This window comes from Rattus norvegicus, chromosome 10, assembly GCF_021556685.1.
Source record: "Rattus norvegicus strain SHRSP/BbbUtx chromosome 10, alternate assembly SHRSP_T2T, whole genome shotgun sequence".
Taxonomy (NCBI): Eukaryota; Metazoa; Chordata; class Mammalia; order Rodentia; family Muridae; genus Rattus; species Rattus norvegicus.
The window spans coordinates 58,535,221-58,559,949 of NC_141543.1; the positions used below are offsets into that span (position 1 = coordinate 58,535,221).

General features: G+C 44.2%; 1 protein-coding gene across 2 annotated transcripts in view; it reads right to left on the bottom strand.

Moving 5' to 3' along the window:
- The window catches only part of Cfap52 (cilia and flagella associated protein 52), a 41,252-nt gene that overhangs the window by 9,221 nt on the left and 7,302 nt on the right, over positions 1-24,729 (bottom strand). The window contains 8 exon segments of one of the 2 annotated variants that reach the window (NM_001100968.2): positions 2,240-2,388; positions 5,418-5,588; positions 6,323-6,423; positions 11,424-11,540; positions 12,340-12,439; positions 15,619-15,747; positions 20,227-20,363; positions 20,733-20,932. In NM_001100968.2, the coding sequence (NP_001094438.2) occupies positions 2,240-2,388; positions 5,418-5,588; positions 6,323-6,423; positions 11,424-11,540; positions 12,340-12,439; positions 15,619-15,747; positions 20,227-20,363; positions 20,733-20,932 (1,104 nt within the window). 2 annotated transcript variants of the gene reach the window in all.

Consider the following 24,729-nt stretch of genomic DNA (forward strand, 5'->3'; position numbering starts at 1 on the left):
GTGGAGGGGGGAGGCTTGAAAAGCCCCGCAAATGGCAAGACCTAATTTAACATTTTAAAATAGATTTTTGGTTTGCAGGTAGAGATGGACTGGGGAGAAGGTAGGTAGGTAAGAGCAGAGGCAAGCAAGGGCAATAAAAACTACTGAAGAGATCTAGAAGCGTGGCCAATGGCAAAGACCTCGGTGGAGAAGGTGACCAGAGAGGGACATGGCTGTCCTTTGAGATGGAGCCACTGGAGCACGTGGATAATGATGTAAGAGAACCAGAGTAGGGATGGGGATGACTCTAAGATCCCCTTGTCCAAGGACTTCTCAGTTCTGGGTACAATGTAAACCACTCAGGGGAAAAGACATGAGGGAGGGGGAGCAGACAAGGAAGAAACAGAGCCAAGAAAAGGAGGAATGGGCTCCCAGTTCTCTGTTTTAACAGCTTCACTCACATCAACTTGGCTTTCCCCTGATGTAAACTAATACATTTATTTTTGACTAATGGAGAAATTTGATATAGGTTACTTATAAGATGATATTAAGAAACTATTATTTCATAGGAAAATATTTTTAGAGACATACTGAAATATTTAGAGGAGAAATAATGTGGTATCTACCATTTGGGAGGGGGTTTGTTTCTTGACTCGTGGTATCCTGTAGCCTGGGCTAGCATCAACCTTGTTGTGTAGCCAAGAATGATCTTGAACTCCTAATCCCCCTGTCTATATCACCCAGTGCCAGAATACTAGGTGTTCACAACTGTGCTCAGCTCAGAGCATCTACTGTTTATGTTAAAACATTAGCTTGGGGCCAGAGAGATTCAGAGCACTGACTGTTCTTACACAGATTCCAAGTTCAATTCCCAGCAACCATATGGTAGCTCAGAACCATCTGTAATGTGATCTGATACCCTCTTCTGGTGTGTCTGAAGACAGCTACAGTGTACTCATATAAACAAAATAAATAAATCTTTAAAAAGAAACAAAAAAAACCCATTAGTTTGGCATAAACTGTATCTTAATTTTTTTTCTTTTAAAGACTGGAGAGATAGCTCAGTGGTTAAGAATACCAGGTTCTCTTCCAGAGGTCCTGAGTTCAATTCCCAGTAGCTATATGTCTATGACTCCAGTTACAGGGAATCCAGTGGTTTCTTTTGTCTCTGTAGACACCAGGCAAGCATGTGGTACACATACATGCAGGCGAAACACCCATACACAGAAAAATAATAAACAAACAAACAAACAAACAAAGAAAACTCCTTTTACCAATATTTGGGAGGCAGAGTTGGGAAGATCAGGAGCTCAAGGCCATCCCCAGCTACATAGCAGGTTCAGGACCAGTGTATGTTACATGGGACCCTTAGAGACAACAACAACAACAACAACAACAACAACAACAACAGCAACAACAACAGCAAAACAAAACTACCTGCATGCACATAGAGCCGTGTGCATGAATGTAAAAGTAAAATAATTCTTTAAAGCATTTCTTAGTTTGAGTTGGATTTTTCTCTCTTATACAAACAAGCTCGAAGCCAAGGTCCTATTCATCCTAAGCCTCCGATCCTCTCAGCACCAACTATTTTTCCAACTAAGGAAAATATCCCTGGTAAGTGGAGTCATTTAAGAGACATAGTTCATCCCAGCTAGGAAACCTGCAGGTAGAAGGGAATGCCAAGAAAGGACTAGACCCTGAGGGACTGCTTTGGGAGTAGACCAACACTTTCATATATCAGATATCTTGCATATCAGATATTTACATCATGATTCATAACAGTAGGAATTCTACCATTAGTAAGTAGCAACAAAATAATTCTATGGTCACCAAAATAATTTGGTGTGTGTGTGTGGGGGGACTGTCACCACAACATGAGGAACTGTATTAAAGGGTTAATCAGAGGAAAAGTCAAGTGAGTCAGAGTTAAGGCTGCTGAAACAGAGACCTAGGAGCCCATCCCCCCTTTTCTTGGCTCTGCCTCAGGAAGGTTGAGAACTATTGCCCTTAAGGGAAGGAGGCTGGATAGCAGAAGGCTGCCCCTGCATCCACAAACAGACACCAGTGGAGAATAAGAATGGTAAGAATGGAAACCTCAGCCAGAACCTGGATCCAGACCTCCACTGGAAGCAACTACCGGATGTTCTGCTGTTTGGTTGCTGGTTTGAGACAGGGTCTTACGGAGCACAGGCTGGCCACTAGAAGTCAAGGACAGCATCCACCTCTTAAGCATGTGCCACCACACACATCCTGTTACCTGAGATGATGCTCTTGCCATCTCTCATGAAGTCGATGCCATGGCAGGTCATGTTGGGCACAGTGATCCGAAGCAGCTCCCGTTTGGACATTGTGTGCCACACCCTGATGTCTTTCTTGGCACAGGTGGCAAACAGCTCAGCAGTGCCGCTACAAAAGGAGCCATCGGGAGGTAAGAGGTGCGTGGGGCCAGCAAAGATAACAGCATTTGATGTGCATTGGGTATTAAATGTGCCGCTTGAGGGTGTGGGGCGGCGTGCATGCCCTTTGGAGGCAGATTACCTAAAGGCGGGATGTTAGAGATTTCTTGTGTGGAGAGACACCCAATTCCTCACATTCTCTAAGGGAAAATCTTTCGTAATCTTGGAACAAAGTTTTCATAAAGAGAAGGCTGATTTAAAATCTTTCTAAATCTTGATTGACTTGGAGACATAGCCACATTATTTCATTTTAAACTACTTTGGGGGGTTGGTTGACACACACACAAATATCTGTGTATGTGAGGTGTATGTCTGGATTAGTCCGGAGGCCTGTGTACACCTAGCCAAGTAGCATTCCTTGAGATAAATATATATCCACGGAATATCTTCATTTAAAAAGCAAATTCCAATGAAGCTGAAGTCTTGTTAAGATTACAAGGAAGAAAATAGCAACACGGTCAAATTCATATTTGCATCCTTTTTTGTTTAGTTCTGGGAAAATAAGGATCTGTGAATAAAGAAAAGTATCCTTGAGTAATTGGTCAGTCAGGCTGGGACGGAAGTGGCCACTTGTAAATGGGATATAGATCACTGAGGTGTCAGATGATTGTGGATTGCTCTAATTTTTATACAAAGGGGAGTGGTGTTAAGGTAACAGAAACCATCTGATTTGTAAGCTCCCTGTAGCCTCTAGAAAAGCTAACTAATCTACACATTCCTCAAGGCCTTTCTCTACCCTAAACATGTTTCAGAAGTATTCGAGTCTCTCCTGTTTTAAGGTTTACTCACTTTAGAATTAATAGGGGGAATAAGTAGACCCTTCTGCACACTTAGAGTTGTGTGTGTGTGTGTGGAGTTGAAATTAGGTGGCAAAGGAGTATGCCCAAAAATTGCCCTCTGACCTCCACATGTGTACCATGGCACACATGCAAATGTACACACACACACACACACACACACACACACACACACATGCATGCACAATTAAATTAATAAAGTGTAAATACAACTAAGAAAATGAAGCCATACAAAACCCAAATAGGTTGACATTACATAAAATTGAAAATATAGGTTTAAAAAATATCTTCATAGAGGCTGGAGGAATGGCTCAGTGGTTAAGAACACACGAGTCTCTTCCAGGGAACTCAAGTTGAGAAGTTTACAATTTTGTGTTAACTCCAGGGCCAGGAGATCTGATACCTTCTTCTGGCCTCTGTGGGTATGTGTATACACACACACACATACATACACACACACACACACACACACACACACACACACACACGAGACAGACAGAAAGACAGAGAGACAGAGAGAATAAAATCTTTAAGTTTATCCTTATAAAAAGCACTAAACCCAGAAAATTGTATACACTGATTCCATCAAATTGCTTAAAGGAAATATTGAACTTGGTTAGAAAGTGACCCACTTTCCGGTAAAGATTCGCTTCAATGGGAAGCACCAGCTCCTCTCTCTTAGGAAATCCTGAAGACCTGAGCCTGAAGGACTTAGGAACCAAAGCTGCAGCTCACTGCATGGGGGTCTGAGTTCCGAAACAGGCTTGCATCTGAGGAACAGCAGTCCTGGTGTCTGAAGCTCAAGCTAAACACAAGAGGCTCAGAGCAAAAACTGCCTGGCCAACTTCTCGGGACAGACTTTGCTAAATATGACAAAGTGCCAGGAGGCCACAGGTGTCCATCACCTTACAAAAAAAAAAAAAAAAAAAAAAAAAAAAAAAAAAAGCAGAGGGTGCCAGATCAGGGAAACAGGGACGCCAACAAACGACTGGGATAAATTGTGAAAACAGATGAACAGATATTGCATGGTGACGCCTGCCTATGATCCCAGTGCTCAGGACACAGAACCCGGAGGATCCGGAAAGAGTTCAAGTCTCCAGCCAGCCTCAGATACTGAGGCCCTGTCTTAAACAAAATTCAGCCTGAGAAGAGTAGGTTGGTGGGTCCCCCCCAACCCCCCGCCCAGATAGCATTGGGAAATCACAGAAAAGCTCTCCTGGGAATGTGCACTTCCAGTGATGGGTTTACTCAAGAAGTCAGCATTTTTCCATGTATCTTGTGTGCACGTGTGCTTTCGCCACAGCAGGCGAGTGGAGGTTGGAGGGCATTGTGGGAGAGGTTCTGGTGCTCTCTGGTGCTCTGAGGAGTCACTTAAACTGAGCTTGTCAGTCAAGTCCTTTACCCAGGAAGCCGTCTCACTTGCACAAGCACTTTAAACGTGTATCACACTTGCCAGTATTTTGAAAACCATCCAAAGTAGAGGAAGGAAAACAAAGGTAACTGTGGGATAAAGGCAATTTTTAAAAACCCCGTTAGAGGGGCTGGGGATTTAGCTCAGTGGTAGAGCGCTTGCCTAGGAAGCGCAAGGCCCTGGGTTCGATCCCCAGCTCCGAAAAAAAAAGAACCAAAAAAAAAAAAAAAAAATCCCATTAGAAGGCTGGAGAGAGGGCCGGCAGTTAAGAGCACTTGCTGCTCTTCCAGAAGACCCGGGTTCTGATTCCTGATGCCCACACGAGGGCTCACAATAGTCTGCAACTCCAGTTCCGGGAAATCTGGTGTCCGTTTCTGGACTCTGAAGCCACTGCATGCGTGCAGCCAAAACACTCATAACCCTTAAAACAAAAATAAATGAATCTTCCTAGGTCCAATAAAATAATTCAGTACACTTGAAAGTTTGATCAGGAAAATAATGCTATTAAGGAATCTCGAAAGCTATGCGCACTGCATCAAATCTCTACATTCTGGGCTGGAGAGATGGCTCAGCGGTTAAGAGCACTGATTGCTCTTCTAGAGGTCCTGAGTTCAAATCCCAGCAACCACATGGTGGCTCACAACCATCTGTAATGGGATCTGATGCCCTCTTCTGGTGTGTCTGAAGACAGCAACACTGTACTCACATACATGAAATAAATAAAATCTTAAAAAAAAAATCTCTATATTCTAATGGTCCTCTTCTACTTACAATGGAAAGACGATGTCCTGGACGGCTTCAAAGTGACAAGTTGCAATGAGAGTCTCTTTGAAATCGGTGAAGTTAACTCGGTAGATGTGTGATTCTTCTGTTCCTACAAAAAACTGGTGTCCTTCTCCTCGGAGCGTGATAGAAGTGATGCCACCTTGCAGCTGGAGTTTCCTTTGGGGTAAGGCACAGAAGTGAAGCAGAGTCACCCAACCAGCAGGCATTTGCCCACCTGATTGGAGAGGACACTGGTTAGTCATGTGGTATGGGATGGGCCCAAAAGGAGGTGACACAACTGGGAAGGCCTGAGTTATTCACAGGGTTGCCCACCCACAATTGGGAAGGAGGGGCTGACAGTGTAGGTTAAAATAGTGAAGGAAGGTCTGTTAGGAAGACGTGGTCTGAAACAGTTTGCACAAGGCAGGCAGACTCACGGGCACAAATGGTCAGCCTTACAAGTTAGAAGGATGCCTCATAGTTCTGGTATCATGTCCTAGTCTAGTGCACACACAAAGTCATGCACTTATCAAAAAGGCTGTGTGTCTCTGGGTTATGAAGAACAACTTTGGTTTGGTTTAACATGAACTTCTTCGTGGGAAAGAAACCACCAGCCCTGTGATTCCAGCTCCACACTTAATAGCAAGAGGAAATTCTTTAACCAGATATGCTTTTCTTTTAAACAGGACATCACCGTGTAACCACGAATAGCTTGGAACTCTGTGTAGAACAGGCTGGGGAAAAAAGCCCACAGAGATCCACCTGCCTCTGGCTCCCGAGTGCTGGGATTAAAGGTGTGAGCCACAATTCCCACAATATGGTCCTTCCGATACCATCTAGTTGTTGGTTTTAAGTGGACCTCTCTCTAGTGGGTCTCCACCTACCCCAGCTCTGTGGTGTGTAGAACTTACTTGATAGGTTTGTAACTGGGGCTTTTACAGAAGATCAACAAGCCAGCTCCAGAGCCGACCAACAAACCACCCATCTTCAGGCACCTGAGAGCCGACACTCCCTGTGAGGAGAGACGATGCTGAGAAAGGGCTAAAGGGTTTGCCATTAAAAAGGGAGCACCTGATGCAGGGAGCCCGGCTGAGGGCACTTCAAGGCTGCACATAGTGTTTGGTGTGGATCATGATATACCTCCAGGTTGGCCAAGAACATCCAATGCCAACCATAAGTTCATGTCTTAAGAAGTAGCCTTCCAGGTCTGCAAGCAGTAGTCAAGCTCCGCCATCCTTCCTCCCTAAGATCACCTGTACATTTGAACGTACTGGAGAGTAGAGCTCTGACATCCAGCCCCTCGAGCTCAGCTGCAGCAGGAGGCAGAAGCACGGCCGCCTTAAGCTGGTTCTTCAGTTGCCATGGTTTCCACCAGAATTTAATTCATACAGATGCAGGGTCGGATAGAACAACCAAAGACAGCACAGGACAGTTCTTACCATGGGGTGACTATATTTTCTGAACTGAGGCATATGGTATACAATCTTACCAATAGTTGGAAACGAATATAAGTTCCAGACAGTCTCCTACCACATGAGGGAATGGTGGCCAATTCATAGTGAGATCCATAAAGGTTCTAATTTAAAATGTGCAGGAGTGCCATGGTTTGAGTGTCCGCCCCAACAAGTATCAGTGGTGGAACCTACACCCCAGTGCAAAAGTACAGGAGAGTAGTCAGTGCCTTAGGAGTAGTTTAAGAACCAGGTATGATGGTGTACAACTTTGATCGCAGCAACAGGGAGCCAGAGGCAGGTGGATCTCGGCGAGTTCCGGGCTACACCCCACCCCCAGAGGTCAGGAAGCCTCTGTCCCCTTGGATTGCATTGGTTATAAAGCAAATGGCTTTTCACTAACAGTGAAGTTAGCTCAATGCAGAAATGCTCACCTATCTGTGTTTCCAGCTACTTGGAAGGATCAGAGAGGAAGAGCACATGGTCTCCAGACTTGGTAAAAAGTGACTCTTGCTCTTTTGGTTATCTTTATATTCTGGGAAGATGGGGGAGGAGGTAGCCTGTGGTCCTTCACGGAGGCTAACGCTGAGTTTGGAAAAGACCCAATTTCCAGGGTCATGAACTGAATGTGATTCCATGTTATGAATCAACTAGTCTCTGGCATTCTGTTATAGCCGCGAAACCAACCAAGGCAACAGCTATTGTTTTATTTGAAAACAATCAATATTCATAATCAGTGATTTGCTAGGCTTATGTCTTAATGAGTTCTGTGGGCTGGGCTTACTGCTCGATGACAGGAGTGCTTGCCTAGCATTGGGTTTAATCCCCAGCACCACAAGAAGAAGAAAAAAAAAAAAAGCAAAAAAATAAAAACAAACAAAACCAACCAAACAAAAAAAGTCCCAAGGTTTGGATATTGAAAATTAAATATATCCTTTCAAGTTTCTTTAAGCTGGTTTTTCCCTGTTCTGACTTGAAAGGCATACACAGTGCCTGAGAAGAAAAGCAGAGGAGGCACTGTGTGCATTAACAGAGATGTCTTTGCCAAATGTTCCCACTCTGTGGCTAGACCTCTCGATCTCTTGGCGATGCCATTTACACAGCTCAAACTCTATGTTAACGAGGCCCCACTCGTGAACTCTGTGATGGCTCTGGTAGTTGTCAACTTGTCTATGTCTGGAATCAACTAAGTCCCAGCAGCTGGCCACGCCCATAAAGGATTTTCTTGATTGGGTTGTTTGAAACGAAAAGACCAACTCTAAATCTGGGCCACACCTTCTGGGGGCAGCGCATATAAAAGAAAATAGAAGAAAGAAGTACTTGCTTTTTGCCTTCTTGCCCTCACTTGGCTAGCAAGTTTATCCGTTCTGTTTCTGAGGCATTATTAGAGCCTACTACTTTGGGGTTCTAATGCAGAATGAAGACTTTCAGCTGTCTAGGACTTAATGGACTCTATCACCAAAAGTTGAGATAGCTGGGACAACCAGTGTCATAGACTGAACAACTCCAGATCCTTGGCATTTCTGTCAGGAAACAGCCACTGTTGGACCACAGCCTGTATGTCACTCAAATAAATCCCAAATATAATATATATAACATATATTTTATTATATATAATACAATGTATATATTTTATATGGTAGACTATATATTATATATTACATGTAATATATACAATACATTATATACGTTCTATCATTTCTGTTCCTTTAGAGAACTCTGACTAACACGTCTTTCCTGGACTGTCTTAAACGATGTATTTAATATGCTATCACTAAACCTCAGGTCATGCTGTTTTTTTTCCCCTAAATTATCTTCTATAAGTTTTACATTTTATATTTAGCTCTGTGGTTCATTCTCAGTTTATCTGTGAAGGGTTAAGGTTGCTGTCTGGTCCACTATGAGGGTTTTGGTTTGTGGTACATGTTTTGAGCACATGGGTGTCCGCCTGTGCCAGCATCATTTGCAAGAACTGTCCTTTCTCCTTTGGATTGTCTTGGCTCCTCTGTCAGTGGTAAGAATAATTGTGCAGGTCTGCTTCTAAGCTATTTTGTTTCACCTACCTACTTTTTCATTAAAACCACTCGGCCTTTATTACTGTAGACTTCCGGTAGACTTTGGAGTCGGGCCCTCTAACTCCTCCAGCTTAGTTCTTCGGTGGGTAGGCTGGCTGCTCTAGATCCTTTGCTGCTTTTTATCACTGTTAGAATCAGTTTCTCAGCACCTATAATTAACTCTGGGTTTAGGTCATGATTACATTAAATCTGTAAATCCGATTGAAAGAACTGGCTTCGTGTGTGTGTGTGTGTGTGTGTGTGTGTGTGTGTTAGCAGACACTCATGAAGCTCAGACTGGTCTTGAATTCACGAGGTAGCCAAGGATAACTGTGAACCACTGATCCTTCTGCCATCAGTTCCCATGCCTAGCTGGGAGTCTGAGTATGAGCCCACCAGTGCAAGAACCGACGTTTAAACAGCAGTGTCTCCCTTTCTACAAACACACAATATTTCTCTCTTCTTCTCTGATGAGCTTCATTTGTTTCATTGTTTTCTCATTGAGACCTTGTAAAACATCCTGTTTTTATTGTTACTGTTATCACCATGGTCAGCTTCTTCCGAGGTAATACCACGTATCTGTCCCATAGGACAATTTTAAACCATGATAATTCTTGGCCTCTCTCTTCAGGGATCAAACATTTAAGGAGAGTTTCAGTTTTTTGATTTTCCAACAAGGCATCTTCACCTCTTATGCTTACATCCCTCAAGAGGTCTTTGTTTTCCCACCACGGGAAAGCTGAGCTGGAATCCCTGCTTTGTGGGATTAACCAGCAGCCCTGAAATGATCAGCCATGCAAGAACTGGGAGGAGGCTTAAATGCCAGAGGTTTGAGGGGCTCTACTGCAGCCAGCATCTGCTTTGTAGAGGCTTAGCTCCCAAGTACTCTTCAGGCATTAAAAACAAAACAAAACCAACACAAACACAAAGAAAGCATGCCTATCAGTAATTTTCCAACAATCTCGGGATGGTCTTTGGAGACCTAGCAGGCCATGGGACTGGCAAGGCTCTAGACTATGTTTCCCTTCTCTCTGATTAGCCTTCTTTTGTCTGCTTAGTATTAGAATCTGTCTCCCTCAAATAATTTGGGAAACCATTGATCTCAGCCACGCTTTGTGTGGCTCTAGCTGTATTATCTCTATCGGCTTCTTCCTGGTTTTTTTTTTCATATTTCTTTAAAAGCTTGATTATAAAATGATGATATGATTAAGGAAACTGACATTTTCTCAAGAGGACTGCATAGTATTTCAGTTTCTTGAGAATGTCTGTTAAGTGGGAAAGTAGATGTGCTTCCTTAGGAACCATCTGTTCTGATATCAGAAATCAAACAGGCAGGTGTGGACTTAGCAGGCAAACTTTCTAACTCAAAGTTTAGTGATAGAAGTACTTGGAACTTTCTGGGCACATTAGAGATAGCTGTTCTTATTGAATAAAGTCATCATTCAGTGGTGAATCTTTAATTTTTGTTTAAAAGTTAGCATTCTTACTGGAGTTTTGATAAGAGTTTTTGGAAATTCTGCAACTATGCATTTTGATGATTTTTTTTTCAGTCTCATGAATGACTTGTAGCAGCACCACAGAGACTAAAATCTAAGATCTAGTTATTAGAGTTGAGATATACATACACACACACTCACACACACAATACACACACACATACTCACACACACACAAACATACACACACATACATACACACACTCACACACACAATACACACACACATACTCACACACACACAAACATACACACACATACATACACACACACTCACACACAATACACACACACATACTCACACACACACAAACATACACACACATACATACACACACACTCACACACAATACACACACATATACTCACACACACAAACATACACACACATACATACACACACACTCACAGACATACACATATATAAACTCGAACACACACTAGCACATACACACATACTTATATATACACATATACACACACAAACACACAGACACACAAGTCACATGTACACAAACATAACCACATACACATACATACACACTAACATATACACATACCCACACACACAGATACACAGTCACACACAGAGAGACACACATAGACACACAGAGATATACACACACACACACACACACACACACACATACAGACCACAAAACACACATTTATAGATCAAAACAAACACCTCTCTCATAGATGACAACTGGATTAGAACCAATATAGTTTCAAATCATGCAGAAACAGATCCCGACTGTGCCTTGAAGGGAAGATGGACGAGGTAGTGATGCCCTAGAGCGACACCTGGGAATGCCCTTGCCCTGAAGAGAACCAGAGAGGAGGCCTTGGAGAATTGGCCAGAGCAGCTTGGCCAAGCTGACTTGGGTGTGGCTTTGTATCTATTGCTGATTTGCCTTTATTTTTTTCCCAGCAGACTTTTCCTTAACAAAGCTCCGTGTGGAAGAAAACGACAGGGAGGGTTGGGTCAAAACCTTCATGGTTTCTACTCACCAAGCTGAATTTGTCCTTCATGGGCCCAGTGTCTGCCAGCAGTTTGGTCTTGGGGTTAATTTTGAGAATATCCCCGGTTGTGGTGCCGAGGTAGAAAAAGCTGTCATCGTCGGCCATCTGGGAGATCAGAGACAGAAACCTGAAGGCTTGAGTCTCCCCAGTAGTCTATGAAGCCCCAGTCAGGGAAGAAATGAAATTCTCTAACTTCTGACAGAGAAGCTCATGGTAACACCAGTCTCCCGAGACTTAAGGATGGGTCAGCCCAGCTGTGACAGCAGCAGAGTCAGGGCCGCCCACAGCTGCAGGGTGACTTTTACTTGGCACTCATTTGGGTCTGACGCTAACATGCATGCGTGGCCACTGCCAGCTGCTGAGCCACCTGCAAAGGGCTCTTAGGATAAAGATGCGCTTCCTCTGTGGGGACACACATTTGCTTTATTTCAGTCTCCAAAGGCTACATTCATAAAAGGGAAGAACAAGCCAAGGAAAGAAGCCGAGCACTCTATGAATGGATTACGGCTCTGTATTCAAGCGCATTAATAACATCTCTTTGTGGAGGAGTCCCGGTGAGTCTGCATCTCAACACTGCATTTTACTGTCACACTTTATTTCCAAAGAAAGAAACGGCAACGGTGGCAGACGGAGCCGTTGCATGCTCTCAGCGTCACCTGGTCGCACTGCTTCCCTCCGAGTCGGGCTTTGGATGTTTGATAATGAATGGCTCAGGTCCCAGTGAGCCATTCCCTCCTTCTCAGCTGTGGGCTCCCTCTGAGCTGTACCTCTTCATCCTCATCAACATCCCACAGGGCTAGCCCTCCTCCCTAGCCTGGCCTAGTGCACACACCCGCACTGCTCAGGGCTCTTTGTAGGCACTTGCACTAGGAGTTAATGTAGCAACAGTTGAGATGGTACTTACTCCAGAACTCATGACTATTCTTTTCATCTGTCCTGTTTGGCACTCGGTTGGCCAGATTTTTCTATTTGGGAGATCCAGTTCCCACACTCTGATTGTCCCACTACGAAGAAAAATCACAATCAAACAGATACCCTTTTAAACATTGCTTCACATCCTTTGGGGTCTCTCCCCCCACCCCCGCCTCCTGCCGTCTTGAAGGAGAAGCTGACAGGAAGAGGGAGAAATATTTCTGAGGATTTTAACTTTTGGAGCCCACTATACGACTTGAGAATTTCCCACTCAATCTCACTGCAGCCCTAAGAGGTAGATTGCATGGTCCCTGACTTTCCAGGTAGGATGATGCAGACAGAGTATGTACACAGCATAACAGGATTCATACCCTACTTGGTCACGCATTGAAGTGTACACTCTTCCTACTGTGCTGAAAGGAAGCAGGTATATGATCAAGCAAACAAGCCAGGCGTGGTACATCCTTGACTCTCAGCATGCAGGACACTGAGGTAGGCAGATCTTTGAGTCTGAGGTCAGCCTGTTCTACATAGTAAGTTCCAGGACAGCCAGGGCTACATAATGTGGCCCCGTCTCAAAAATAAATTCATAAATTAGTCATACAAATAAACGTTGAACAAACCAGGGCTTTTCATATTTAAAAAAGTCCTCTTATTATAAAGTAAAGTTACATATACTTAAGACATACAGCATAATGTTGTCATACATGAACACACGGTGGAATGGTTAAATTAAACTGCTAAGTGTGTGTGTTACCTTACTTATCTCTTCCTAGTAAGAACATTTGAAACCCACGCCCAGCACCATATGCTGTATATTGTTATGAACGGTAGTCATCGTGGGATATACTCACTGAGTGTCCATCAATAGACGAGCGGATGACGAGTGTGCATATATACCAAGGAAAACTGTTCGTCCTTAAGAAAGGTGGACATCTGGAGAACACCATGCTAGCTGGAGTAAACCAGTCACAGAAAGACAAATACTGCCTGATCTCACTCTTGTGGAATCTAAATGGAATGTACCAGAGGCTTGGGTGGGAGAGGGCAAGTGGAAGATGCTTGCTCGGGACACCGAGTCTCAGTTGGGAGAAATGAGGAGTTCATTTGTGTAGAAACATTTAAAAGGGTGATATTTTTTTTTCTTTCAGAAGCAGGATCTCATGTAGCCCAGGCTGGCCTCAAAATGGACTGTGTAACTAAGGCTGGCCTCAAAATGGACTGTGTAACTAAGGCTGGCCTTAAAATGCTTGCCTTTGCTTCCCAAGTGCTGGGATCGCAGACATGCACCACTCAATGAGGGATATTTTAATTTGGAGATTCCTGTCTCCAAGGAAAGAGATGTGAGTCTAAATGAGTGCAAGTTTAAGTTGGTAGTTAATGCAGCACTAAATATATGGCTGGTGCTTCACCACTGTATGTTGAGTTCATCTGAATTAATAATTCTATAATAATAATTGCAATACCAAGGTGAACATAATCAAAATACGCTGTGCAAAATTCTCAAAGATTTAGCAAAAGCATTATTTTTAAAAAGAAAACACTATAAAGAGTTCTGCCAACATCTCAGATCAGAAAGTGTTAATTAGAATTTGTCAACTTTTTAAAAATTTTTTGTAGACATAGTAAATGCTCAAGGAATATTTCAATGTATTTTTTCAAAGTGGAGAGAGAGACAGAGTGAGAGACAGAGAGAGAGACAGGCAGACAGACACACACACACACAGAGGGGGGGATTGCTCTTGCACACCTACTGGCCCATGGTCATACTGATAGATATCATATGAATGCTGAAACACGAACACTTGGGCTGTCTCAGAGGGACCGTATAGCAGAATACACAAAACCACGACCGAGGTAGAGAAGCCAGGTATTCTGGCATCACGACAGAAATCTTACTTAGGAATGTGGACATTCCCAGCACTGGTGTCAATAAGAAACTGAAGCCAACTTGGAATACAGATGAACCAAAAAAAGATTGTTTCCCATAAAACTTCCAGCATGAATTTGGAAAAATGTTGCCCACAGACATTAGAAAAGATTAATGCCTTCAGCTGCTAAGGAATCAAAGAACCCAGATCCAGCAAAACAAAGAGTCAGTCTGCTCTGAGGACCAAAATGGAGGGAGGTGGGGGCAGGAGCTGAAGATCTTCAGTCTGGACAGACAGAGCAGGGTAGGGTCCGGACATGATTTGCCTGACAGGGGAGGGCTTTCATGGCTGCCAAGGAATTTACTGCCTCTCTGTGAGCCCCTCCTCACTCAGGCTGGAATAAATGCAGCGTGTGTGTTCCAAGGTGGGGCCTGGAGTCATCACAGAGGCAACAGAGGCAGAGCAGCACAAATTCCGCTCTCCGGCTGGGGAAGGAACCAACAGTCTGTACCTTTCATGGATGAGAGATGAAAGAGAAATTGCAAAGACAGTTTCACCGAGCTTGTCCTTCTGCCTTACAGTTTACCATTTCTTCTCTTTAAGTCTGTGGGTGATGTGGGAAAGGACACTTTTATGTCTGTTTCACCTTCCCTTCAGGACACCAAGCAGGGCTCTGATCACCAACTTCTGAATTAATTGGCACAGATGCAGGTTCTGTTCAGTCTTCAAGTCACTCACCAGAAGCTGGCTGCGGCTGTCCCTACCCAAGTCATGTCCTCTGGCTAATAGCTTAAACGTTTGAAGTATCCTGGCAGGGTTCTTTTGCAAAATATCACGACATGAGACCCAAATCAAGAGCAGGTGGCAAGAAATACCAACCGGAAAGGGAATCCGAGCAATTGTGCAAATGACTTGGCGAGCACGGATTGGGAATCGTGTCTTTTCAGTGGCAAAAAGAATCCTGAGGAAAGTTCATGGCTGGTGAGGTGACTAAGTGGGTGAAGGAGCTTGCTGCCAAGCCTGAGTTCGATCCTGAGGACCTGTATCGTGGAACTGAACAACTAACTCCAGAAAGTTGTCCTTTGACCTCCATATGCTTACTGTGGTACATGCATGGGCACGCATGCACACAGTATGTAAATACATGTAACAGTATTTTTTAAGGAAGAGTTTTTAGCCATTCAACATAGTCTTTCCTCAACATTTTCCCAAGGAACTTACTTTAAGAACACATCTGGCTGAAAGGGTTTTCCAGTGCTTACAAAAATTACAAAGTGAGGGATTTGTTCAAGACCTAACCCTCCCTCCCTGTCCCCACACCCTGGCATCACAAGGATGTTGTTTTCTGTGCAGGTGACACAGTCATCTATGAGTCTGGCCTTCTCGCTGTGCAGACTTACTTTCCAGCAGTGACAAACATCTCATCTCGGCACCTGGAGAAGACCACACTGGTGGCGTTGCCGACATTGAGGCCTGCCGCAGGGCTGCCGCAAATGGCATCTCTCTTGGCTATGCTCCAAACCACCACACTGCCAAACAAGAAGGGGAAGAAACACCAGCAGGGGACATCAGACTTTCAAAGTTAACAACTGTTTTCCTGCTTCTAGGAAGAAAAAGAACAAAATGAAATGCTACTAGTGAGGGAACACAAACATTGCCCTTGACGTCCCCCCACCCTCACCAAACCTTCCCCCCTTCAGCCACCCCCAATCATCTGCTCAATCAATCACAGTGCTTTACTAGAAGACTAACGTGGGATGCTTTAAAAGCGTTGAGAAAGGGGTTGGGGATTTAGCTCAGTGGTAGAGCGCTTGGCTAGGAAGTGGAAGGCCCTGGGTTCGGTCCCCAGCTCCGAAAAAAAAAAAAAAAGCGTTGAGAAAAATGATTCTGGGGCTGGAAGCCAGTGAACCCATTCTATCAAGGCATTTCAGATGTGCAAGCTTCCATCTCATGTGAAATTGTTCCTTGGGGCTAGAGATGTGGCTCAGTGGTTAAAAGCACTTGCTGTGCTCCCAAAGGACTACAGGTTGGTTCCCAGCACCCATACCGGGTGTCTCGCAACCTCCTGTGACTTACTCCATGGGATCCCAGACAGGTTCTTCTTGCCTCTGCTGGCCCTTCAAAACAAACAAACAAAAAGACAGAGCAAAACTTTCTTCCCCCAGACACACAACCATCAAACGTGAGATGGCTGAGAGAGTAAGGGGCTTGCTGCCAAGCCTCCCAGTGACCTGAGTTCAATTTGTGGAACCTCATGGTGAAAAGAAGGGGAATTATGTATCTGAATCAAAATATTTAAAGAGATAAAAAAAGCACATTTTTACAGGCCTTTGTCGGTGTAAAAGAAAGTAGGCCTGCATACATGTCCCGATTTTCTTCCGATACCAACTGGAAGTCCAGATGTAACAACAGATCATCAGCAATGGGCAGAAGAGGGGTTGGGGATTTAGCTCAGTGGTAGAGCGCTTGCCTAGCAAGCGCAAGGCCCTGGGTTCGGTCCCCAGCTCCGAAAAAAAAAAAAAATAGCAATGGGCAGAAGGAAGTGACATGAAGGCTATTGGTTCCTTTTCATAATGGGAACAGATAGATGCAATGTCATGTGGAAAAACTGTGAAGTAACCACTTTCTTTTTTTCTCTTTTTCAGAGCTGGGGACCGAACCCAGGGCCTTGTGCTTGCTAGGCAAGCGCTCTACCGCTGAGCTAAATCCCCAACCCCAAGTAACCACTTTCAATGCTAAACTGGTGGTGATCCAGAAGACAAAGCGACTAAGAGGAGGTGCCTTCTTCTTTAATTCTAACACCTTGAGAGGTTGACACGGGTCCCAGGAGTTCAAGGCCAATCCCACTGGCTACATACCAAGTTTGAGGCTAGCCTGGGCTACATGGATCCCATCTTAACAAAGCAAAGCCCAAATGTGTCATGCTCAAAAGAAACACAAATATATTTCCACACAAACAGGCTACATGGATCCCATCTTAACAAAGCAAAGCCCAAATGTGTCATGCTCAAAAGAAACACAAATATATTTCCACACAAAAGCTTTGTGTGGAAGTGTATATGCATATGTATATTGTACTACAAATCACTAATAATTATATAATCAATAATGCCTTGAAAGTGGCCATAGGAGCTGAAGGTGTAGGTGAGTGCTAGAACGTGCTCTTAGCATGTTCCAGGCCCTGGGCTCAACCCTCAGCGGTTTTTTTAAGTTAGGGAATGAAATCCATCATTTCATTGCCTAACTGAAAAAGAGGTTAATAAGTGATATCATTAAAGAGTCTTCAGCCAACAGAACCCTTTATGGTTGAGATGGGATGAGAGGAAAGATGTAGGGAGGCTTACATTTTTGAATTGTAGATTCTTTTTTTCCATCGTATGGCAACACAGTTTCTTATAAATCTTAGCCAAATGTAGCTTTGTTTAGAAATAAGTGTACATTTTTTAAATAAATGGAGCATACCTGCATAGGGCATAAATTCACCAGTTTGAATTTGTGGCACACGTGTATAGTGTAATTCCACAGCAAAGAATAGATACACATAGATGCTCTGAATGAGAACTCATGGTGGTTTGGATGAGGATGGCCCCCATAGGCTCCTATATTTGAATACTGCTCCCCCCCTCGACCCAGGCTTGGTGGAACTGTTTTGGAAGGAATAGGAGGTGTGGCCTTATTAGAGGAAGTATGTTACTGTAGGCAGCCTTTGAGGTTTTAAAAGACTCAAACCATTCCCAGTGTCTCTCTTAGCCTTGTGTTTGTGTCTTAAGAAGTGAGCTCTTAGCTATTGCTCCTGTCTGCTGGCTGCCATACTTCCTGCCATGATGGTCATGGACTCTAACCCTTTAAAACTGTACACACCAAATTAAACACTCCTTTATAAGTTGCCTTGCCAAGGGACTTCATCACAGCAATAGAAACATAACTAAGAGGGCTGGAGAGATGGCTCAGTGGTTAAGAGCACTGACTGCTCTTCCAGAGGTCCTGAGTTCAAATCCCAGCAACCACATGGTGGCTCACAACCATCTGGGAACCCGATGACCTCTTCTGGTGTATATGACAGTTAAAGTGTATACACTCATATAAATGAATTAAATAAATCTTTAAAAAAAGAAAGGTAACTAAGAAAAAGCTGCACTACAACAGAAAGAGTATGATAATATTTATACAAAAAATAATAAATTATTTATTAGTTTATTTTTTAATTTACCTTGAAATTTGAATGCAGAAAGGCAAACCATAGAATGTTCACCACTATCTACTGTACTTTTCATCTTCCCTCTAGCCTTAAACCAGGAGGATTGGGTGGACTGGACCCCTGCCACTGCTTCAGAATTAGACTAACTGTCCGAAGCTAGCTGCCAGAACCCTGCCTTCCTCGACACAGTGACCAATCAAAATGGTGATATGGCATTTTCCCGGCCCAGCAAAAGTTTATCCATTGGGTTCCTCAAGCACTAACTTTCTGTAAGCAAATTTTAGATAGTCTGAATCAAGGTCAAAGTGACAAGGGGTTAGCAGGTTTTCCAGAGGTGAGAGTTTTTCCCAGACAAGGCTCCTAGCAGAGAATGGAGGTAAGGCGGCCTAATGGCCAGTCTCAGGGACACTCCATGCCTGGACCTCAGGCACTGGGACTTCTAAAATCTCTCCAAGTGATTTGGTGTGCACACGTGGCTGAGAACAGCTGCACTTCACAGAGGTAATGACACCAACAGAAAATTTCTGACTATATTTCATATGAGTCAAAAGGGGCATGGCCCAGAGGTGGTGGGAGCACTTACAAATGATGACCAAAGTAGCAAAAATCATGAAAACGTTGGCAAATTTCTGTGCATTAAGAGGACATGGAACTATATATCATTGTACACTTGTGAAGCTCAAATACGAAAACTATGGTATCCATAAAAGTATTTCAAGGTATTAATATCCATGTGTAGCCAGAGCTGAGGACCTCGTCCAACTAGTTTACAAGAGATGCTGATGTCTGAGCCATTTTTTTTTCCATGGGCTTTTCATGCATAACAGCACACTCAGATGTGGGCAGACCAACAGAGGACCTGAGGAGGGCCAAGATACTCCGAGTCTGTGGAAATAAACCTGGTGGATTCTATACAAATCGTGTGTTCTCCAATACCACCTACGCTCCCTAACACTTAAATAGGAGTACAATTTTCACGGATTGTCCTTCGAAATATAATGCTATCTTCTTCTATACAGCCCAGGCTGGCCAGAGAATGACACTTTTAGGTGTGTATATATTTTTTTTCCAGTTTCACTTTACGTATGTTCTCTGTCAAATATTACTGAGTTCATCAAAGGGCAAAGGCCGTGACTTGTCGGGTGAGGTGAAAATATCCCCTCTGGAGTCACACTCTGTGTCCCAGTGCTGCTGCTTTCAACCACTCACTTCAGTTGTTCAGCTGTCACTGGGCGTTGCCGCCTCCATTCTAAAGGGCAGGTATGAGGCTCAAATGGGCTATTGCACTTGTCACATAATATGTACAGCAACGGCCTTTGAATATAGGTACACACAACATCATCCACGACTCCTGGAGCACAGACCAATCAAACCAGGCTGTCTGTAGCGTGCTCAGATGTGTGTAGACCAACAGATGACCCAGAAAGGGCCAAGATACCTGTTGTCTGTAACACCTGCTAGAAGACATGTAAGTCTGGTGGCAGGTGGATCACTGTGTCTGAGGCCAGCCTGCTCTACAGAGTGAGTTCCAGGACAGCCAGAGCTATACAGAGAGACGGTGTCTTAAAAAAAAAAAAAAAAAAAAAAAAAAAAAAAAAAAAGAACAGACAAACGAACAAACAGAAAACCCAACAACTTTTCCAGAAGGGGAAGAGGAGGAAGAGAAGAAAGAATCATGTAAGAATTCGTTTACCGGGGTTGGGGATTTAGCTCAGTGGTAGAGCGCTTGCCTAGCAAGCACAAGGCCCTGGGGTTCGGTCCCCAGCTCTGAAAAAAAAAAAGAAAAAAGAAAAAAAAAAGAATTCTTTACCTTCCATCATCTGGGCCACCAAGTGAAACCAAGTACAAATCATTGGGGGAAAAGGCCAGGGCTTCGATTTTGCCCTTGTGGAGTGACAGTCGAGCGATCAGCTCCCTCTTCTTAAAGTCCCACAGAATGATGTCTGCCTGAGGGGCAAGAGCACACTGTCAGATCATAGACAGGCTTTAGCAGAAGCTGAAGGGATGGCTACCTCTCTTGGTGAGAAATACTCAGTAATGCAACTTCCCTGCATTGGACCACGTGGTATGAACATGGCAGACAGCAACGGGACAGAAGCAGATTTCAGCTCAGCATTTGCAGTCACATGAGCTGCAGCATCTGGTACAGAGATACCAGAGTCTTTCAGGGGCAGCTTGGTGGGCTGACGCTGAGAGAAGGCACGGGATGAAGAGAGGGCATCTGAGAGCACAGAGCCGGGAACCCGAAGACAGGCAGCCTCTTCCAGGGAGGCAAGGCTAAGTAAACTCCCAGTGAGTGGTTTCCATGTTACTCACCTTGAAGCCCATGAATGTGACTTGTCCGGAGGCAACATAGTCTCCTTCCTTGGAGATGGTCACACAGGAGACATTGTTACCATGGCCATGTAGGAAATTCTGCTCATTGGTATTTATTGCCTGGATGAGGACAGTGCAACCCAGGGGATAGACCAGGTGCTCCTGGTCAGGATGGCATTTGAGACCATTGGGAACGTGTCCTAAAAGAGAGAGATTAAAAATAACTATAGCCAGGTGCAGATGTGGTTGTTAGTTTGTTTTTGTTGTTGTTTTTTTTTATCACCGTACAAAAGACAACGCTTTTGAAATAAATGCTAATTCAACTTAAACAAGTATGGAATAATAGGTAATTGTATTTCATGGACAAGGAAAGCTGGTGTAGCACAATTCTTCTCAGTCTCTGATGTGCATAAAGCTGCCCAGGGGGCTGGTTAAAATGATCCCAGTTTCAAGTTTGGGGTGAGCTAGGATTCCATTCCATTCATTTCCAACTAGCTTACAAGGGATGCTGATATCTGGAAACCTCCATTTGGACAGCAAAGCCCTACAGTAGGTTCTGTAATCCTGAGAAGTGTGGATGTATATGTAGGTGAAGTTGTCACTTCCCTAAATGGTTCTTGATTGTGTCAATGAAGAGAGCGGAAGCTAATAGTTGGGCGAAGGAAAACTTTGTGTGACTTCCAGGTCCCAGGAGGAAGAGGAGGGGATGAGATAGAGAGGTGGCTTGTCAGCCAGGCTTTGGGGAGAAAAACACAGATGCCCATATGAGGCCTGGGGGCGGCTGATCTCGGAGCATAGCGCGGGCTGCAGCACCAGGCAAGGAGCAAGCATGACTATAAAATTACATGCAACATGTATAGGGCAGCTTGTTGGGGGGTGTGTGCCTATAGACACAGGGAGCGTGTGAGTTCTTATGGCAAACATTTAAAGACAAAAGTTTTGCTTATTTCACTTAGCAACATCCCCTCCGGGCTCATTCACCATCCTGCAAATGGTATGATGGCCATCTTTTAAAGGGCTGAATAGCATTACAGTATGCCTATGTGCATCTCGGAATTTCTTTATCCATTCTATATCTTGGCTATTGTACACAAATACTGCAGTGAACATGCTGGTTTAGATACTACCTCAAAATGTTGGTTTCACTTATTTTGGGGGTAATTTAGCCTGTACTGGAATCGTTTTATGTCAACTTGGCACAAGCTGTAGTCATCTGAAAGAAAAATACCTCCACGATATCCAGCTATAGGCGAGCCTGTAGAACATTTTCTTAGTTAGTGACTGATGGGGGAGGGCCCAGCCCATTTTGGGGGTGGTCCTGGGTTCTGTAAGAAAGCAGGATGATCAAGCCATAGGAGCAAGTCAGTAAGAAGCACCCCTCCAGGGGCTGGGGATTTAGCTCAGTGGTAGAGCGCTTACCTAGGAAGCCAAGGCCCTGGGTTCGGTCCCCAGCTCCGAAAAAAAAAAGAACCAAAAAAAAAAAAAAAAAAAAAAAGAAGCACCCCTCCACGGCCTCTGCATCAGTTCCTGCCTCCAGGTTCCTGCCCCGTTTTGAGTTCCTGTCCTGCCTTCCTTTGACAGTGAACAATGATGTGGAAGGAAATAAACCTTTTTTTCCCCAAGTTTCTTTTTTGTCATGGTGTTCTGTCACAACAATGATAACCCTAAGGCAAGCCTAGAAGTGGGATTGCTGGACCATATAGTAGCATTGTTTTCTTTTCTTCTATTCTTCCCCCTACCCCCATTCCAGAGGAACCACCATACTGTTTTCCATAATGGCTGGGCCAATTTACATTCTGAGAATGGTATACAGAGGTTCTCCTTTTTCAACATCCTCACTAATACATGGTGTCTTTTGTGCTTTTTGCAGTGGCCATGCTAACCACCCTGAAGTTACTGTATCTTCTTACTGTATCTTCTTACTGTAGTTTGATTTGCATTTCCCTTATGAAGGGGTGTGGAGCATCTGGTCATATGCCTAAGGGCCATTTGCATGCCTTTTGAAAAATGTGTGCTCATTTTCTCTGCTCGGGTTTTAATAAACTCTAGAGCACGTCCTACCAAGTAGAGTAAGTCAGGTATAGGAAAAGAAATATGAAATGGAACCTTACAAGGCTGAGCTCATAGAAACAGAGAGTAGGGCAATGGTTACTGGGGGCGGAGGAAATGGGAAGATAAGGGTCCAAGGGTCCAAAGGTCCCATTTTGTGAGATAAGAAAGTTCTAGAGACCCGGTATATAGCACAGGAACTACTGTTAGTGAACTAGGTGAGTTTTTGTCATCTTGACACAGCTATAGTTAACTGGGGAGAGGAACCTCAAATGTGAAAATGCCTCTGTCAGACTACATATGGACAAATCTGTAAGGCAGACTTGCTTAGTGGCTGATATGGGAAGGCCTGGGGCACTGGGGGATGTGCCAGCCCTGCTCAGGTGGTCCTTGCTGGTACAAGAAGGCAGATTGTAAGAGTCATGGGGAGCAAGCCAGTAAGCAGCGTTTCTCCATGGTCTCTGCTTTCCAGCTCCTGCCTCCAGCTTCTTGCCTGCTTCTCTAGCTCTTCTCCAGTTCCTGCCTTGGCCTCTCTCAGTGATGGATTGTGATCAGGATGTCTGTGTAAGCCGAATAAACCCTTTCCTCCCCATGTTACCTCATGGTGTCGCTATTGCAGTGACAGAAAACTTAAGACAGTGATGATGCTGCAGTGTCAGTGTCTGCTTATTACCATTGTATCTTTGGTATTTTCGGCACAACACACCCAGGTGTGCAAAGCGCTAACGATGCTAATTATTATCTTGGTTGTGGGAATTACTTCACAATACTCCCATGCACATTTTACATTTATTTAACATATATTAAATATTTTTGTATTGTTAGATAATGACATATGAATATTATGCTATTGTAATATATTATTTATTTATAACATATATATTAAAATATAAAACAGATTAAGAGAATATCTATTGCTACTCAAGTATGTTGCAAAAAGACTCAGGGAAAAGCAAACAACTATTGTAACCCACTATTGTAAACCATGGCAGCTTCTTTAAAGAAGAAGCCCAGGGCCTCCCACAGTGAGGCATCTTTCTTAGGGAGCTCCTTCCCAGCAAATATTTGCCAAGAACAAGGATAACTCTTTTAAGTCAGTCTTAATAGGAAGTAGTCATCTCCTGTTGTTCATCTTAGAGAAGTTTTTTTTTTTTTTAACTCTTTTTATTTTCCTTTGTGATGTGCTGAGGAGCAAACCCCAGGACCTTGTGTACACTGGGTAAGTGCCCAAACCCTGAGCTACACCCTGACCCCTGAGCTACACCCCGACCCCTGAGCTACACCCCGACCCCTGAGCTACACCCCGACCCCTGAGCTACACCCCGACCCCTGAGCTACACCCCGACCCCTGAGCTACACCCCGACCCCTGAGCTACACCCCGACCCCTGAGCTACACCCCGACCCCTGAGCTACACCCCGACCCCTGAGCTACACCCCGACCCCTGAGCTACACCCCGACCCCTGAGCTACACCCCGACCCCTGAGCTACACCCCGACCCCTGAGCTACACCCCGACCCCTGAGCTACACCCCGACCCCTGAGCTACACCCCGACCCCCGCTCATTCGTCACGGTTACCTTACAGTGTAAACCCCGAAGACAGCTGACGTGCTCTAGAAAGGTACAGAGTGACTTATGTTATTTTAATTTTAGGATGCTGTATTGCGATTCTTTTCTGAAAAGAGAGTATGTTTTACTACTTGTTCCCTACTTGTGTCTTCTTTATACAAATCTCATATTACATTCATTAGTGTGTATTTAAAAACCTTTTTTGAAGATCTACTTGATAGCACTTGTTTTTGTTAGGAGCATTGGGGCGGGGGGGGGGGGGGGGAAGCAGGCTGATTTCTGTGAGTTGGAGGCTAGCTTGGCCTACACAGTGATTTCCAGGATGGCCAGGGATACAAAGTGAGAACCTGTGTCAAAGAAAAAGCAAAACCCAAAAAGC